Source organism: Porites lutea, chromosome 2, assembly GCF_958299795.1.
Source record: "Porites lutea chromosome 2, jaPorLute2.1, whole genome shotgun sequence".
NCBI lineage: Eukaryota > Metazoa > Cnidaria > Anthozoa > Scleractinia > Poritidae > Porites > Porites lutea.
Window position 1 is genome coordinate 11,027,119 of NC_133202.1, and position 19,610 is coordinate 11,046,728.

General features: G+C 39.9%; 2 protein-coding genes across 3 annotated transcripts; one reads left to right on the forward strand and one right to left on the reverse strand.

The window, feature by feature from the left end:
- Window positions 1-1,095: 1,095 nt before the first annotated feature.
- Window positions 1,096-4,490, reverse strand: LOC140927717 (arylsulfatase J-like). Its single transcript, XM_073377396.1, has one exon. It carries the CDS (start codon window positions 4,441-4,443, stop codon window positions 2,926-2,928), a length of 1,518 nt encoding a protein of 505 aa, XP_073233497.1. The 5' UTR covers window positions 4,444-4,490; the 3' UTR covers window positions 1,096-2,925.
- A 148-nt stretch (window positions 4,491-4,638) lies between these two features.
- On the forward strand, window positions 4,639-18,928 carry LOC140926615 (uncharacterized protein C20orf96-like). Of its 2 annotated transcripts, XM_073376336.1 has the most exons (12): window positions 4,639-5,129; window positions 6,938-6,996; window positions 7,809-7,863; window positions 8,539-8,583; window positions 9,337-9,436; window positions 10,085-10,164; window positions 11,687-11,764; window positions 12,941-13,042; window positions 15,273-15,338; window positions 15,883-15,953; window positions 18,110-18,181; window positions 18,537-18,928. In XM_073376336.1, the coding sequence occupies exons 1-12, from the start codon at window positions 4,653-4,655 to the stop codon at window positions 18,595-18,597; spliced, it is 1,266 nt and encodes a 421-aa protein (XP_073232437.1). In that variant the 5' UTR covers window positions 4,639-4,652; the 3' UTR covers window positions 18,598-18,928. The 2 variants fall into 2 exon arrangements, with proteins under 2 accessions (XP_073232437.1, XP_073232438.1); XM_073376337.1 differs by lacking the exon at window positions 15,883-15,953.
- The last annotated feature ends 682 nt before the right edge of the window (window positions 18,929-19,610 follow it).

Below are 19,610 nucleotides of genomic sequence, written 5' to 3' on the forward strand. Positions count from 1 at the left end.
AACCCCCTTTAATACCGGAAATAAACAGGGAACATCCGGTTGAAAGTTGTGGCTTTTTGGGTGTTTCCGGTCGAAGATGAACATCTGAAAAACGGTAGCCTGTTCTTTTTTTTGTGGGCTGTAAAGCTATGTACCCTTATGAAGGGTATGGTTTTCAAGCAAGAGAAGCAAGGCTGATTTTAGGGTCAGGAATATACCGTAAAATTCCGAAAATAAGCCCCTCCATGTACAAGCCCCTCCAAATATAAGCCCCCCAAACTGGTAACGCAATTAAAAAACCCTCCGTTAAATCGCCCCTCCAAAAATAAGCCCCCGGGGGCTTGTACTTGGAAAATTGCCCTCAAATACAAAGTAAAACAAAGCAAAAACAGTAAATTTACTTCCAACTATAAGGCTAGCCCAATGGGTTTTGAAACGCAAATTTCCATCCATAGATAAGCCCCTCCGAATATAAGCCCCTCCAAAAATAAGCCCCTCAAGAAGGGCCTTTGAAAAATATAAGCCCCGGGGCTTATTTTCGGAATTTTACGGTATATTTTTTGTCACCAATATTTTGAAAGGCACCGCCTTTCTTTTTCAGGGTCTTTAATAAATAAATACAAATGAAAGAAGTTAGAAAGTTTGGGTCTAGAATAGGGTATCATTTGCCATGCAACTGCTCAATTGGTTGAAGAGTTAGTCTAGGTCGGGGTAAATTGGAATAGACTCTCAAAAAATAAAATCAGCAAATTAGAATTTACCCAAAATCTAGTTAATAGCCAAAGAAAGCATCAACCTCAATATTTTCTGGAATACAGGGACTCTATAAGGATAAGGAGGGATTTTAAGAGTTTGGACCAGTAAAGCAAAGAAAAATTCAGCTAAACTAGGTTTTGCTGCAGACTAAGGGTTCCAGGGTCCTGGTGACACATTGCCACGCAAAAATTCCTAAAGCACTCCCTCTTGGTATCTTGGGAGGTGGGGGGGGGGGGGATGGTTGTCTTGTTCACAGACAGACTGCTGTGAACCAGAGATCTTTGTGCTTCTTGCTGAGATCAGATTACGTCTATAATGTAAGTTTCTTTACACAAAACCAGCTCTAAAGAAAAAGAGGCATTATTCGTTAAAAAGGAAAAAAATGTTTTATTGCTTATTTTTAAAAATACATTTAGTGCAGTTGCAAAGTTAATAGCCATCTAAGCAAGCTCTCTAGAATGGATATCATGGGCATGCAAAAAGAGATGCAACAGCCCGCCATGACTCTGTCACTCTCTCATGCATTCTCTCACCACTCATGTTGCTTACAACTTGAAATGGAGCTTCCTTGCAGGCTATAAAATGTTTGTCATTTACTAAGATCAGGCAATCACAATGATCTGAGAATTGAGTCTGGTAAATATCATATACTTCAAATAATATTATTGATATACAAAATATAGGTTAATTATCACATCTACAAACAGGTTCGTCTAAGAGACAACTATGCTGTACTTTGTTAGACAAAATGATATTCATATAGAGTGTACATCGGAAGTACGTTTCATATTTGACTCTTAAATCCCTTAGTTGATAATGAGCGTAATAAAAACTAGTTTCAAAACTGTTGATAAAAAGTATAAAAACATTACAAAATCCCTACACAGGCAATTTTATATATTATATTGGAACTAAACGTGTTACCTTGATGCAAGGATCAAGCTTGGTGACAACAACTTACCTTTCCATGTAAGCACCTACAATAAAAAAGATGACTTTGCATTCCAGATCGTGAATTTTCCACATATGGACAGCAACATCCCCACCAAACGGGCCTATGGTGTTTATATATTTCAACTGGTGAGATATACATGCTAGGATTTGCATGTCAAAGGTGGACGTTGTTAATAGACTTTGTCGACTTTCTTTGCGTCTAAATCAACAAGGCTTTAAATCCAATCTACTTCTCAAATCCTTAAATAAATTCTTCAAGCACCACGGGGTTATCATCAACAAGAATCAAACTACACTGCAGGATATGAGACTGGCCATCAATGGCTAAATGGTGCTGCCATATCCTTTGTTAACTTAATCCTCTTATTATCCTTTCAGCTAGTGTAGGTTGTGTGCCCTCATGTTATTTAGAATTATATGCGAGTGCTCTGTTGTGTATTTGAGGTGTGCATTTAGTTTATTACATTTTCTTAGGGTTGTTTTCCTATTCATATACCTTGTTAAACTCATCAACAATACATGAGCCTGTGAAAGGTGCCAGGAAAGATGGTGGAGCCACAAGCACAAGAGTCAAGCGAGCAGGGTAACCATGACAACCTGGTGAGCAGCAACCACCAGACACCGCCACACTGAAAAACAGTGGAACAATGATACTTACCTCATACTTACCACAGGGAGGGAGGGAGGGCAGGGAGTTAACCGAAACAGGCAAGGCGCACTTGAGAATGAGTTGACCTCAAAAGCAGAGCTGTAAAATCATGCAACCCCCTGCAGACCCCTGACCACTCTGTATGCCCATGACAGGGGAGGTCGCTAACTAGCATGGTTTCACTTTTAACTTAGCTTAAATTACATTTAACCACATTCAGTAACTGTGCTTACATAATTTGTGGGTGGCTCCTATAAAAATGTTCTACAATGGTATAGGATTTAATGGAGCCAACACCAATTGTGGAATTGCACACATTTTAGGCATTCTACTGATTAACAGTTATGAATTTTCGATATTTCGAGTAACAACAATTTGCCATCTGTTCTCTCTGAATTGAATATATAAAAAACCTGATGCTTAATTTCAAAAGAAAATTCCTTGGATATTTATATTTTTAAGGCTAATTCTGTCATGCGAGCAAAAATGAAGGATCCCTTGGGGACCGTCTTCATTCAACTTAGATATTTATAGTCACACCATTTCAGTCCGTGGGATTGCTTATTTAATACTGGTATATTATTGTTTTAGTCATCTTGGACCCAAGGTGTCCAGACATTTCCATACAGCTCAGGATTTGATGCAGGATCTGGGTCTGGGTAACGCACAGGAACTGCAGTAGCATTATAATCCTTGAGCCTTTGAATCAAAGAAGACACCATATCTGGATATATCCCAGACAGTTCATTTCTCTCTTCCGGATCTTCACGTATGTTGAACAGAAATGTGCTGTTGATGTTGTCTTGTAGATTTGGTGAAATATCAACAATTGGGTTGAAACTTTCAGGAGGAGGAACCCAACTTCCATTGCCTGGACAACCAGTCAAGAGTTTCCAGTCACCTACTCGTATGGCAGCTTGTCGGCAGAATTTGTAGTGACCATGGTCAGTGTTCCAGTCAGTATCCATGGGGTCAATATTATGCAGGATCTCCTTCCTCGGTGATGGTGCACCATTGCTCAAAGTGTCCCAAACATTGTAACCATCAAGAGGCATGCCAGCAACTGAACCACCAGCTAAATGAACAATCGTTGGGTACCAGTCAGTAACATGGATCAATTCTGAGCTCACCTGACCTGTTTTAGATAATAATTTACTGTAGACAAGTCCCACCCCTCTCATTCCACCCTCCCAAAGTGATCCTTTCCAGCCGCGTAAAGGATAGTTATTGCCGCCAGCATAAATCTGCCCACCATTATCTGTACTGAAAAAGAGCACTGTGTCATCCCACAAACCATACTTTTGCAGGGCTTTAGTTATGTTGCCAATACCTTCATCCATGCATGAGACCATACCAGCATAAGTGCGGCGATTAGAGTCAGTTATATTTTTGTACTGTTCTGTGTATTGTTCAGGGACCTCCATCGGGCTATGGACTGCTTGGTAAGCCACAAACAAAAACAAAGGTGTACTAGCATTATGAGCAGATATAATCTCCACTGCTTCATCTGTAAACAAAAATGTGGAATACTTCCCAGCAGCATCTCTAGCAACTTCTTCATTTCTTCTAAGGTCATAACCATTAAGATTCACAAAATGCTTTTTCCCGGGATATCCTTCGCTATTTTTGTGCGTGTAGTAATCTTCTCCTCCGGTCAAATAACCAAAGAACGAATCAAAGCCTCGCTCAGTTGGAATGAACTCTCTTTTATAAAATCCAATATGCCATTTGCCAACCATATGGGTGCTATAACCACTCTCTTTCATCTTTTCGGCAATAATGGTGTCATTCTTGGGTACTGCATTCGCCTGAGAAGGCCAAATTATTCCGTGCTGCAAACCAGTGTGGATCTGATATCTTCCCGAAAACAGCTGACTTCTGGTCGGGGTACAAATTGGTTGCACGTAATAATTTTCCAGTCGCACGCCATCGGCTGCTAAGCTGTCGAGGACTGGTGTTTTGAAACGCGGATTGTGATAGCCTACGTCGTTAAAACCATAGTCATCTGCTAGAATAAACACAATATGCGGTGGTTTGCCTTGAACACTTTGCAAGCAGCAAATGAGGAGGAAAACAGTACCAAAAGCTGGAACACTGGCGCCCATGTTTTCGATCACGTTTCAATGGGAGCAAATGGGCGCATGATTAGAGCATGATAAGAGCTTAGATAAGAGCATGATATGGCCTCCCACAGACGTTCTTGGGGGTTCGTCACGCGTTCCTACCAACGCGTGACGAACCCCTAAGACACGATGACTACGTCGTGTAACATCACACAATTTCTCGCCTTCATTTGTGACGTTCGGTCAACAAGATGGCGACAGACGGATTTTTGTCGCATCGTTCTGATCGCTCTGCCACGAGTAGCTACCAAAGAACGGAACAAATTTCACTCTCAAGCTCTCGTGGATGGGGAAAGCAAGCAGCTCAAAGACTGAACACAAAGGATCAATTCAAAAACGACCCTCTTCTTCGAACTTTGGAAGGAAAAATTGCTGTCAATTTCGGTGACTACAAGCCATGGCAACGGACAAATTTGTCAAAATTTCCCAGGGAACCCACAGGTAAGAAGAGAAGCTCTAGTCGCCCTTTATCTGGACTGACTACAGCGTCCGTTGGAAGTGGTCCTGCTTTTGCAAGGGAAGAAAGTATGAAGATGCCAGTTCGGCCTTTCAGTGCTGCTACAAGCACGGCTTGTTCAACGGTTTGTAATCACCCATGGACAAAGAAACCGCCTCAAGTGGACGATGCTGAGGAGAAAAGGAAGCAGAATTTATTAGCGATATTAAAGGTGATGGCATCTTAAGTTCAGGTCCTCTGCTTCGTCTCAGATGAAACTTAGTAAACCAATTTATTAATAATTATGTTTTATTCCACCCCCACCACCCTTTCCAGCCTGCAAATCAGTAGAAAACTAGTACAGTGGAACCCCGCCATAACGAAGTGCCACAGTACCAAAAAAATTGTTCGTTATTGTGGGGTCTTCACTACGAATTATCTGGTTAACAGCAAAGATATTAGTTATGGTGGGTTAAAAATTTAGTAAAATTACAATTACCAGAAATTCAATACTGCAATTACAAGATAAAGGCTGGTTTTCACTAGCGACGGAGTTGGCGTCGGAGTCGCAATCGGAAGAGTAGAGCTTATGATCTAGTGAAAACAGCATTCTGATTCCGCTTACGACTCCATCGCTTACCCTCCACTTATGATCTAGTGAAAACCAGGTTGTCGGAGTCGGAAGCAGAAGCAAAAGAATCAAACTAATCACAAAGCATGGGAATGTGCTTTGTGATTGGCTTATCCTTCCGCTTGTGCTTCCCACTCTGATAATCTGGTTTTCACTATATCATAAGCGGAATGTAAGCTACAGAGTTGTAAGTGGAGTTGGAAGAAATGGAAACGTTCTGATTCTTCTGACTCCGATTCTGTCGTGCTTATGACTCTGCTTACGATTCCGATTTTTTGATTTTCACTGGGTCATAAGCACTCTTACGACTGCGCTTACGACTCCATCGCTAGTGAAAACTAGCCTTAAGGAAGACGTGCCAGCACACTGAAGCAGAAATTCAACACTACAATAGTGCAGTGCACATACTTGTCAAAACCGAAATAAAGCAAGCTGTGATTTCTACTCATTTAATATATTGTTTTTACTGACTGCTGGGAGCGACTGGACAAAATATTCATTACAGCAGGGTAAATTGTGCTTTGGGACTGTCAAAATCTATTCGTTGTAGTGGGGATTTTGTTATAGGGGGGTTCGTGTCCACATATTTTACTGTAATTCTGCCAGGCTTTCAGTTGTTTTTCATTAAAATAGGGTCTTCGTTATAGCTGGGTTCCACTGTAACTTGTTTGCTGAGAGCTTTAAAAAACATGTAACCTTGATGGGTCGACATCTGAGCCCCACAGCTAAGAAAATGTGGTTCTCTATCCATTTGAGACATTTTGGTAGTCACATGCCTGTTAACATCCGTCTGAGCGTCCATCTGTGCGTCCACCCTTGCCTAGTCCCTTTGCCTCATTATTATGTGTGGCCGATGCATTTTGGGTCACGTGGTCCCTTCGTCTCGTATATGTCACCAAAATGCATTGACCGAGAGGGCCTGGAAAGATGCCGTACAGGGACGAGGTGATGTCCACCCATCAGTTCACACCACAGGGATACCAATATGAAATTTCACACTTTTTAGCTAATGTTGGAGCCTGCAACCTGATACTGCACATCCATGTTGTGGTTAATTGAAAGCTGTCAAAACAGGGTATCCACCGACCCAGTTTCACGTGAAGATATCACTGGCTCAGGTATCAAACCATCAAACCAAACCAAACCAAGGTTACGTGGTTTTTTGAAGTTATTCCCTGACTAGTTCCTAGTTTTTAACTGATCGCAGACCAAACTCCAAGTGGATTTCTTTGCAGTGGTTACAAGTTCACTGTTTGAAGTGAATTCTAAATTTATAAATGGAAGCTTTACTTTAAACCTTGGGTAAATCTACATATTAAAGGAGACTCGTAAAGCAACAGCCTTCTATAACAGCATTATAAAGTGACTTTTGTCTTAACAAAAATAGTGTTGAATTTTTTCTACATCAGATTCAGATAAAAACAAGACAGAAGTCCATAGCAGAATATGAAAACAGGAAGAGAGAACTGTATCCTTTCTGAATGATATTAAAAAATAATATTACAGTAAGTGCCCGAAGGGTGGGGGCACTCAAGAGAAGCTTTGGTGGAGCTATGACACTGAGGCTCTCAAATCCTGTCCCTTTTTAGGACAACAATCTTTCATTTTTTTCAGCCAGGGCAAGAGACGTAATTTCATTTCCCTGAGTCATTTCCTTTTGAACACAAAATTAATTATTATTTTTCTTTAAACTTACATCATGGAATTAGTTTTATTTGAAAAAAGAAAACATTGTAGGCACCAGGCATATAGACTACCCATCAACAACCTTCATACTCTTTTAAAGGCTTCTATATTCCAAGAAGACACCCTATTCAAGACACTAAATAGTGAAATAATAATAATATTATTATTATTATATACCCTGTTTAAGAGTCAAGACTCTAAAATTCACACCCTGTTCTGTGGCACAGACCCATTAAGGCAAAATAGGGGGATAACCCCCCCCCCCCTCAAATGCACACACACATACATCCTGGAACAGTGTAACTGTATCAGAAATAATCTGATTTTATAACCCATCCAAATTGATCATAGAGTATGATCGCAAAAATCTCTCTTTAAGAATGCTACGTCATATTGATGTTCACCCTTGTGCAAGTCAAAGAAATGTAAACTTAAGTTAAGTTTTCTGATACCATCATAGAACTTAACACAATTATGTGCATGTAGACATGTAACTAATATTATTTCTTTGCACAAACGACAAACGTTTGAACTGTTTGTGTCAATTGCTGACATAAGCACTGTTTATGCGCGAGTCCTTGACTGTGAAAATAGATTGTTAGAGAACATGAAAGTGGTTGATCAAATGGAATCTTCTGAAAATCAGATTGTAAGTTTAAAAAGGATGTAAAACATGATTGCTAAATAAATTCCTGGATTGAAGACTTATGTAAATCTTAGGTGTATGATTGTGGCATTCAAGGAACATAATTAATGCCCATTTCTTTTAATTTAATGTCCAGGGCCTGGTTCCTGGGAAGATGGTAAATTTTAACCCAGGATTAAGCAAAATTTTAAGCACGGTTTTCTTGCTTAAAGCATGTAACTCAAGCTTACAAAATACTGTTGAGCCTCTACTCTGAGACACAATGATTTACCCAAAATGTTTCTCTAAGCAATGCATAGGAAATTAAATAACAAAAGTGGAGCAAGAATATCTTAATCCTGGATAGCGCTAATTGGCCTTTCAGGAACCGGGCCCACTGCCCTGGTATTCTGCTTCGTTAATTATTAAAAAGCTTAGTTCTGGTTAGAAAATGTACAATCCCTGGCTACTTTTTGACAGCCCTGAATCTTTCTTCAAGGAAAATCAATAAGGGAAATTTAAACCAAATTGAAAGAAGTTAAAATGATAATAAGAACAAAGCAGCCAAAAAATTAAGTATAAATTATTTTTCTAAAATGACCATACTTTACACTATAAACTTATACAATAACAAGTTACCTACATTTAGTTAAAGCTTCCTGGTGTTAAAACTTACCTACATTATATTTTATGTTACAGCATGGAGATGTTAAAACATTGCTTCAAAAATATGAAAGATTTAGAGTAAGTATATTTGTTGACGTTTCCAGCAATGCCTCTTTTTTGCCTGCTTGAATGCTCAGCAGTATTTGATTTCAGACTAGAATATCTGGGTTAAAGACATGATGTCACATTACCAATGGTAGCAAACTCTCTAGATCACAACAAAGGGAGCTTAAGCAACTATGCAACAGCAACAAGAAAACAAAAAATTAGAAAAACAATGTGCATCGCGCAGCCATAGTTGCGCGACTACGACATGAAACTTTCTAATTTCATGCGCCCGTTTTATGGATTAGGTGAACACATCACAATTTTTTTTTCTGTATCTATAAACTTAGATACAGTCCTTTCTTTCTCTAAATTTTGGAAATCCAAATAGCTGTTACTTCTGAAACAATATCGGATTATTTTTAAGATAACTTATGAAAATGGAAGGTCAATTAGCATCATCAGCAGTTTGACTTTTTCGATATACATAAAAATTACGACCGATACTAATTATAGGAAGCTACCAAATGAACTCAATCAACCAATAAAATGCCATGCGAAAGTCAATACTTAGATGTTTAACTATCTGATCTGAGAAATATTTTTACGGAGCTGTATCTTCATTAGTTTTCAACAAATCACTTTCAAACTTGGCAACTTTACTAATTATTTTAAGGTGTTCTTTCCCGCCATGTTAGTGGATTTTATCTAACTGATTCAAGTCAAAAGTTGAAAAAACCGTGGAAATGTCTATCCTTCATCAAATATTGTATATCTTGTCTCCAGGGTGCCATGTCAACACTAAATGAGAAGTTTGGGGAGGATCTTGTTGTTACAAAGAGGAGACTTGAAGAAACAAGGATGCTGGTCAATAAGGAAATTGCAGGTGCATTAAAATTAATTTGAAATAGTTTCATCCTGTAGAAAAGAAATTCAAATCACTGAAAAGTCCAGATTTTGTCACTACATTTTTACTACCAGAGCTTGCTCACAAACTGAATACCCTTTTCATGATTCTTTTCACTCACGTGGCCAGCAGCAATGCAAAACTATTGAAGCAAAAGAAAGTTTTTGCATAAGAAAAAACGGTCTAACTCCCTCAGGATTGATTTGGGACGACAACATGGGCCCCTGTATCACAGGACACCAATAATGAATATGGCAGACGTGACATTATGTGACAATGTTCTATAAGAGTTACATGTAACATGTCTGTGACTTATTTCCCCACCCCCAAATGTACCATATATTTAATATTAGCAGCTATATTCTTGAAGCTGTGCTCTGTCCCAGAGGGTGGGGGGAGTTCCTTTGGAATCAATCAATCTTTGTGTCTTGATTTATGTAAGGATTTTCTGGACCATTCAAAACAATATGAACAAGATAATTCATGGAAATGCCCGCATTTCCTGACAGCATAGTTATTTCTTTTATTGTGGCTTATATAAGAAGTTAATTTTGAAGGTTTTTTTCTAAGTTCATGCATGTGCATCATGTCAATTCTCTAAGGTTTCAATATTATTTTTCTTTTCAGAATTGCAGCTCCAACTGAATGTTATGGATAAAAAACTAACGCAGAAAAATGAAGAAATGAATATCTTATTAAACTACAAGGTAAGTCAAAAGGGGGGGAAATGGTTTTCAAGTCGAGAGATTTGAATTATTTCTTTGTACAAAGTATCTAAATAAGATAATTTATGACTTTTAAGCTCTTAAACATACTATCGTTAGCATACTGTCTTAAACATTACTATTGTTAGCATTCAAATGAAGAAAAAAATTAATGATCTGTTGTTTTAACTAAAAAAGTAGCTTGTTTCACAGTATTTATTTCTAAATGATATTATGCATCAATGAGCGGCTTCCCCCTGGGGACCACCCACGGGAATCCAGGGGCATTTGTCGAGGTTGTCAGCTATTTGTTGCCCCAGGGTGTAGGGGAAAATATTGCTTTTGTTCAAAGAGCTTGCAACCCAGGGGGCAGACCCTGGGGATTTGCTGGTCAACGGTATACCCCATTGACAATTCCCAGATGTTGTTTAAGGTGTTCACTTCATGCCGTTGTCGCATGAGATTTAGGGCTTGAATTAACCAAGTTTTGTCGACAAGTTTCTATTTTGAGGAGTCCAATCCTGGGTAGTACTCAGTCACCAAATTTCATGCACATCCCAAGGACTCACAGCGCTCAAAAACCATACATCCTCAGGAGCCTATCACCCATAGGCTTCGGACATTTTTTTCCATTCTTAGAAAGAAAAAGAAAAGAAAGAAAGAAACTTTATTTACCAAGGGTAAACTACATTATTACCGGTAACCCGGTAGTTAACATAACAACCCTCAAAACCTTAAAAGAAAGTTTAAAAAAATATACACAATACAACTATTTGGTCAAGTGGAGCCAACTGCACTGAAATACAACAAACTTTAAATGAGGGTCTAAGCGAAGCAAATAGCTGGTTTTCGTACATTTGTGTGTTAAAGGGAACTCTGGTCTGTATTGTTGCACCAAGGAGGCAGGGGATTTGTCAGAATTCCTCTGCCTTATACCCAGGGGGATTTGATGAGGTTTGAATGGGCGTTTGGACAAATCCCCCAAGGGGAAGCTGCTGATTGATGCATCATGTCGATGTGAATATGATGAGAATTTCAATTTCATGTGTTTTTTAGTTATAAGGACAGCAACCATTAAAATACATTTATAATATTAAAGCATGGGCGAGGATTTTTATCCGGAATGACGGAGAACAAATCCAGCTAGTGGTCAGGGCAGAACTTGAACTTGGGAGCCCGGTGGGGGGGGGGAGGGGTACTCTCCTATAAAAATGACGTTAGTGCTCGTCGTACCTTCTAGGCGTTTAAATCTGCGGATTGGTACCACTCAGGGTGCTAGAACCTAAAATGAGTGCCAGTTATATAATTTGTTGCTGTTGATTATTGGGACCTCCTAGGGGCTGGAGATGAATTTGGGACACGCCCATAAAACAAGATTCTGGTACCTTTTAGGGGTGTTCTCGAAATTTTCCAATGAGCACCCTGTCATTTGTTTGGGGAGTATTCTCCCCTCCAGGCTTAGGGACTCCAAATTATAAGTCCATCGCGCTAAATGCTCGGCCATCTGCTCCCGTTTCATTGACAGGACAAGGAATATCCTGCCAAAGCACTTCAGATTGCAAAGTTGAAGAGACAACAAGAAATTTTAGCATCAGCTTTTAAGGTTAGTGCTGTACATAGCTGCCAGCTAGACTGTTCACAGTTTCCTGTTTTTCTGAACATTCATGGAAGATAGTCAGGATTGGTATTGACTCTAACTTGGGGATGAGTATAAAATGTACTAAGGGGGCAGGGGGCAGTTTGGAGGGATGCTGTTTTTCTCACCTCCCTCCCCCCATCACTATAAACCTTACTGTTCCACTGGCTCATCTCCTCGGTACATTTCAAATCAAGATGGCTGCCCATAACAGTAAGCACTTGATCTGCACAATCTTACGGAATAATAGGGGACTGCGAACAGTCTACCTGCCACCTATTTTTTTAATCAAAAGGATGATGGCTTGTAATTCCTCTGGTTTCTGTAACAGTTTTTTTAAATGTGACAGGGTCGTTAGACCTATGTCCAGTCCTCAACCTGGAGGAAGGACCAGAGGGTCACAGTTTGTGTGGTCTCTACACTTCACCTTGTTCAGCATAGGTGGCCCTACTGGGAGTCCAAGACTCCAGCCAATGTAGCTCTAGGGGTTATTAAGGCATGCAAACTGCCCCAAGGCCTTATACACCTACTGGTGCAACAAGAAATGATGTGATGATGATGGCTTGTAAGATCACCAAGACACTCCTCAGATGACAATCATTCTTAAGGTGATGTTACATAGGATGATTCTCAACTAACCTGTTAGCAAGCTCCCCATTTATGGCACGTGAAGCAAATCGCGAGTCAGAGAATGCATCCATCACACTCACATCTCCTTTCGCGTGCTGCTCTCGCATGACTTCTTGCGACTCCCCCAAATGGACAACTTGCTTGCAGGCTAATTCGCAACAACGATTTTTAGCACAACACAGCATTCCAACATTGTTGCGACATTGGTTTGAGTAGTTACAACATTGTTCCAACATTGCAACACTGTGTTGTGCTAAAAATCGTCGCTGCGAATTGTAAAATGTAACATCACCTTTACCTAGAAAACCAGTGATAGTATCATTCAATGATTATAATTTACCAGACACATAACACATTGCATGATGTTAATATCACATTCATTTGTGTCTGACACATAAACTCCTCTAATCCCTGTTGTCAGGGGCGACTCAGAAAAGGCCTTTTTGAAAGTGTTTATTATTATTAATTTCAAAATAGCTCTGGGATCATGATTTTAGTTTGCTTCTTTCTCAGGAAGAACTGGAAGAGTTACAGGCTGTAGTTGACGCTGAGAGGGAAAAATTTAGTCATCAGAGAAAAACTGTTCAAAGAGAAATTACAACACGAGTAACTGAGGTACAATTTGTCTAATTTTTAGCCCACTTCAAGACATTTCTATCACCAGTTTGTACACACTGTGACAGCAATGAGCTAGTTTTCCAACCCCCCCCCCCCTCCCCCTCCAATTTTCCACATTTTCTTCCCTCTGATAATTCGCCATTTTGTTCTTCTCAAAGTGATCTACTCTTCTTTTTACTTCGGCGGAGCGCGAAGTAAAGGATTCGCGACGCTCAGGAATGTATCAAAGTTACAATTTTTTGACAAGATTGGGCAAGTAAAGTCTGTAGGTTTTCGGTTCTATTCGGCTATTTGACGAAGTGAGAGCTGAATTAGTTCGAGATATCTCGAGATCACTTCGATTTCTTTGATTTATTCTTTAACTTTTTCGAGGAAGAAAGAAATATTGTTTTGGCTTTCCCGGGGTTTGAACCGACTCACCTGTGTGACCCATCAGATCAGAGGAGACTCTAAGTTGAGGGATTAGCCGATTGCGCTACTGCGACCCAAGGTAGCTTGGGATATGAAAAATAGTTATGAAATGATGCACTAGTCTCGGGACAAGATTGGGCGTGCAAGTTCGTGACTTTTCGGCTTGTTTCAACTATTTCACGAAACGAGACCGGACTACTTCGTGATATCTTGAGATCACTTCGAGTTTAGTCTTTAATTACTCGAGGAATAAATAGAGGATATTTCGTGGCCGCGCAGAGACACGAAATTTCTCTTCGAGTGTTGAAAAACATTTCACGAGTGAGCCCTCCTTTCGAACTGTTTTATGATGAATTTAAAGTTACAAAATGCTGCACAAAGACATTTTGTCTTTGTTGAGTGTTACGTAGTAAAATTGCTTTCATGCGTTGCGTGACTTTCTTGAACGTTCTCTACGCTTTTGGATTATACATGAATAATTAATTAGGGCCTGTTTGCATTTCAGCATGAGTCAGCAGATTTGTATCAGTTACTGAAATCATAAAATATGTCGAAAAGCTACTACTATTCGCCTGTTTAGTATTTTCTAGAGCCTTATGTCAAACGGTATGCAAGTTCCAAGCGAGTTCTTTTGACGATCTAAGTTTTTTTCCACGAGCTGGACTGCTGTGTTTTGTCAAGTGTGACGAAGGTCGATTTTCAGATTCTGTGTTTACAAGTTCGTGGAAGCCGTAAGATATCTGAAGTTCAAGTGAGAGTTTGTTATTATTGGTAGAGGCTGTTTAGTTTTACTCAAAGTTCAAGTCAAGTTTGTGTTGGTGAATGCTGTGTTTTAAAGCTCTGTAAAGGCTATGTTCCTTTGGTCTTAAACTTCCTTGTGTTAATCCGACATCCCTGCGTGCTGATAGTCAGTGATCGAATAATTATCCTCAAAACATTCGAACTCGTGACTTTGAGTTTTAGCCAATTCCATGCTCAACGTAATTGACTCCTTACCCATGCCTTACATATCTTTAATCAGGACATGAAACTGCTATGCTGTTTTTGAAGCCTGATGTGACTAAGAAAAATAGAGAATTGTTTTTTGAAAAGGATTTGTATGGAGTCATCAGAGCATAACTGGGCTAATACCTCGGAGACAATTTGTCCCGAAATGCTAGTTTTTGGCAAGTAGGTTTCTTGGATGTTGCTCTTTTCAGAATATCCTGACAAATCCCATAATTTCACAAATTAACACCTTACTCTTACCATATTTGATTTCTTACTATTCCTCCGCATTTACAATTAATTAGTTCCACAACCACGACGCCGAAGTGTACGCTCCGTAGCGTCTTGTTCAAAATGAAGTGGGACTTGAAAGAAAATGAAACTTGAATTGGAATTGATCCTAAGTTGTTGCAAAGATGCTTAGCTTTTTAGTTAACACTCTGTCATACTAATAAAATTTCACAGGTGAGAATTCTCGCAATTTTACTAATTTTACTTTTTTAAAAATTTTACTGTTTTACCGGTCTGAGCAGTATATTCGAACCTATCCGTACAGATACCTCTGATATGAACTCCTCTCATCTTGGTCCCAAAGATACCAAACTTCATACAATCCCTAACCTTTTTATAATACTACGGCGTGAAGCTACTAATTTTTTGTAGATATAATAAACAGTAAACAGGAAACGAAAGTTAAAGGGAAAAGTTAGCCAGGTGCTACGGATTGACGCTGGTCGTTTGCCTAAAACGTGATACTAAATCTCTCCATTGACTATATGATATGTAATCCTCATAATTTCTTTGCATATTCCATTCTCGATTTTTCTAGGATACAATAAATGCCATGGGGGATGATATTAAAGAGATGGCTTTGCAAAATATGATCATGAAAAAGGTAGGTACTTCCGAGAATACACTTCCTACAGTCCGCCTTTTCTCTTAAAAAATCTGTGTAGTTCTTATCTCAGCCAGTGCGATTGCAAACCACGGCGTCATGTTACAATAAGGGATTGGGACCTCGTTTATCGCGGCTCGCGTGCTTGGGTTTCGCGTGCAGTAACTTTGCAGAGAAAAATAAGAGACTGCTCGCAGTCTATCGCGAGAGTGGAGTTATGCGTCATGATCTCCTCTGTTCTCCTTGCCGGATTTTGTGAAATGGAATTATTTAATGCGCCGATCAATATGAAACGTCAACATTCCCCGGGCAAGTCTCCCCCACCCCCTCCACTCCCCTCGGGCATTTGAACTTTTTAAGACAGGCCTGTTCAAATTCCCATGGTTCCCGACTCCCCTGGCACAAGTGATAGTCAAATGCCCGGGGTTTACCCGGAGGGATAAGTTTCGAGTCGATCGGCGCATAATCGTTATTTGAATTGTAAGGGACATTTTAAGTACTTTTTCTTCTGTCAAAAATGATGACAAGATTTTTTTTTTTACAGGAAGTGGAAATTCATCGAAATGAAGTAAAGTTGCTGGAAGGTAACAATGCCAAATTAGAAGCTGAAATCAGGTGAATGCTATGTCAGTTTGTTTTTGAGATCCTTTTATCGGCTGTTTGATCGCCGCATCCACCGTTCAGTATATTCAGAGAGTTTTTTCGAAAGATACGTTATCTCTGATGTCAGAAAATAAAACTACCTATTGTCTAAAATAGTCCATCATTCGCACAGCGATAATAATTAGCCATGCCTTGAACTCGGGTGCCGTCTATACGTATCCGTTTCTGTTTGAAAACGGAGATCTTTTGCTCCGTTTTCAAAAAATTCGCGTCCTCGCGTTACGATTTTGAATCGTTTTAGCCCGTCCGCACGAAAACGCAATGGTGGCTGAAAACGGAACCATCTTTGATTTGAGCATGCGTATTTACCTGTATCTGAGCCCGTGGCGTAATCGTATTAAAAAACCTCTGTTTTCATTCATCCACTCGTGTACAGCAAAACGGCATTTTCAAAAGTCTCCACTCTGGATAGCGTTTTTGGTGACCGTTTTCACAAGATACGTGTAGACAGTAGGCCAAACCGGAGAAAAACATCTCTGTTTTCAAACAGAAACGGATACGTGTGGAAGGTACCTGTGTTAGGTAGGGAAATTTATTTTCCGATCACTTTTTATGCGTCATTGCCACGCCTCTGTTTTGTTTTGAAGTTGAGTGGTAAAAGTTGATTGCTGAAAATTCTGAATTACCTTATTATATATTTTAACAGGGCGTGAGAAACATGTTTCTTTTATCTCTTAAGGTGGATTTCCACTGTGGCGTAATTTTTACGTGCGTAAATAGAATAGAGGCAATGAATGAAAGGTCGCCTGAAAAGGTAAAAGTTGAACGCGTGGCCTTTCATAGATAAAAAACTGTGCTCAAATTGTGGGTGGCTCCTCCTAAAATGTTCAGCAATTGGTGTAGGATTTAATGGAACCAAAACCAACTGTAGAATTGCACACATTTTAGGCATCCTACTGATGAACAGTTATGACTTTTAGATTTTTTTAGACTTAGATATTTCGAGCAACACCAATTTGCCGTCTGTCCTCTTTCAATTGCCTCTATTTTATTTACGCGCGTAAAATTTACGTGCGTACGAACGTAAAAATTACGCAACGGTAGAAATCCACCCTTCGGTAAAATGTCTCACGTCTTGTGCGCGCGCTTACTAGTATGGAAACTACGTGCATTATACATGACGCACGCAGCAGGCGGGTGTTTAAGGCTATGTTCATACTATACCAGGTAGCTCTTGCGCCGGGACGAAAACCACACCTGGTAGGGCTTCTGTTCACACATGGGAAAGGTGATTTCGGCGCAATTTCTGTTACGAAGCGAAGCTGCGCCTCGCCGATCGCGAAAGTGTTGTGTCATTTTTTGGATCTATACGGTCCTGTGTCACTCTGCGGTAGTGTGAACAGGGGTATTAGGTCGTTTCGCCCGAAGGTCGATTCGCCCGATAGCAGTTCGCCCAGGCTAAGTCGATTCGCCCGATGAGTATTTGTCTTTCTTTAAGGCGGAAAAAAAGGTATAAGGATGGGAAGACAGTGGCTACATATGTGGAATCCAAGGTTAACTAAAATAAGATCTCGGAGAAGTAGGTTCACCATGTTGTAGAGTGTTGTTTGTCATGGGCGATTCGACTTAATCCTAGCGAACACCTTCCGGCGAAACGACCGCAATTCTGAACAGGTACAGTGGAACGTCGATTTAACGAACATTTGAATAGCGAAGTCCTCGCTATAGCGAACGATATTCCTAGCCCTAACAATTGTAAAATAGATGGAAAAGAACCTCGATATAACGAAACCTCTTTGTAGCGGACATATTTTATCATTCCATTTAGAAGTTCCACTGTATTCAGACCGTAGCGGAAGTGAACAAGTAGGAGCGAGGACTGGAAATCTACTGAGACAAAAATAAATCTTTAGGAGTGATGACTGGGGTTAGTTCACTAAACCCTCCCAGCCAACCGCTCCGGTGCAATGTTCCATGTATGTGAACGACAGTTCTATGCCGCCATCCTATAACGGAAGGCTTTTCGTTTAGGCACGAAAAGCTGTCCGGAATTGTGAGTGAACATAGCCTAAACGGCACGTGCTCCACCCAAGGTTGTCAACTTGCTATGTGGAATCATAGCATGCATTTCTTTGAACGCATTATAACTTTGTGTAAAAACTTTGCAGAGAGATGCTAGACAGCCAAGCATTGAATACACAAGCTCAAATATTCCCTGAAGTTTTCGGGAAAAGGGAAAAGTGAGTATGTTACAAAACTTAACGGACTACAACATGATGAACAGCTTTAAGTTGTGTTGACAGTAATTCGCACCTCACTTGGTTCATTATGATTGATCTATCGGCTTGCGCACGACTTTCTGAACCCATCGCGACAAAGATATGGAAGCTACTGATTACGCAAGCTAAACCCGGCAGTGGCTAATCTTTAAAAACTTAACTTCATGCACGGTAGCTGGAATTCTTTTTTTTTTTTGGGGGGGGGGGGGGGGGGGGAGTTAAAGAATATATTTATTTTCGTGGGTCACTTCTCTATTTTCAAAACAAGGTATTCACGAGTTTGCCATGGTTTTAACTTTGATTTTTCTTTCTTTAGATGTACACCGGATATGGAGCTTCATCTTGACATACCAACACATGACTGGCTGCCAATATAACAACTCGGCCTTGCTGTTTACAGAGAAATTTGAAATTTATAAAAGATAATTCACAACTTTATACAATGTACATAAAAACTAGTATTTACTTATGGAAACAAGACACAAAAACCACATTGTTATCGAATCGTGTTGTTAAATATTCCTTGGAAGCATTGAATATTTCATAAACTCTCGCAAAAAAATTATTCGTTTTTTGTATATTATTTATTACTTTAATATCATTTGTTACCTGTTGTTTAAATTAATTTTATGCCGCTTGTAAAAACAAGTTTTATAACGAGGTTTAGTAGATAAAGAAAAAACAGCAGTGATTAAAGTGGTAGTTTTTCAATGCCAGTGGGATTTTCTTTTGATTATGCCTTAGTCTGCTTCCAAGCTATCACGGGACGGTTAATGGGTCGGAACAGGAGCCCTGGTCGGAAACGTTCTTTTAAGGGTTCGTACATCTACATCTACATTTATTAATTGACAACGCTTTCGCATCAAGTCAATGTACAGGTCATGGAATACCTGGAAAGTCATGCATTTCACTTTCCAGGCCTCGATAGCCTGTGTTGACAGTGGTGGATCCAAATCTTTAGATAAGGGGAAGTGTGGTGGTGGGGGGGGGGGGCGTTTATCCAGACCCTGAGATAAGGGGGGACCCGGTCTTAAAAGAAAATTTTTTCTTAAAAATAATTTTTTTGGCTCTTCGGGCCTCAGTTTGGTCCAAAAATAAGGGGAGGGCCGGCCTCCCCTGGCCCCTCCCTTGGATCCGCCACTGGTTGAAGCCGACCCGCGCATAGTCTAGAATATTGGTACAGCGGTTTAGAGTGTCTACGACGGAGGCGAGGCCTTGAAAGTCATGGAATTTAATTGTCGATCGTTGAAAGTCATGGAAAATTAAAAATTTTGTTTGGTAAATTTGTTACTGCAGATGACAAAGCAAGAACAATGTAAGATTGAGAGAATTAATTAAACAGCGCGAGCGGCACCGATTTTGGTAGACACCAGAGTTTGTGTCTGTTGAA

Excerpts from the sequence above, each read along its gene's own strand:
- LOC140927717 (XM_073377396.1), bottom strand. The coding sequence starts at position 4,443 with ATGGGCGCCAGTGTTCCAGCTTTTGGTACTGTTTTCCTCCTCATTTGC.
- LOC140926615 (XM_073376336.1), top strand. The coding sequence starts at position 4,653 with ATGGCGACAGACGGATTTTTGTCGCATCGTTCTGATCGCTCTGCCACG. Across the intron at positions 6,997-7,808 it reads GAAAACAGGAAGAGAGAACT|ATTGTTAGAGAACATGAAAG; the intron begins GTATCCTTTCTG and ends CTGTGAAAATAG. Across the intron at positions 13,043-15,272 it reads TTACAACACGAGTAACTGAG|GATACAATAAATGCCATGGG; the intron begins GTACAATTTGTC and ends CGATTTTTCTAG.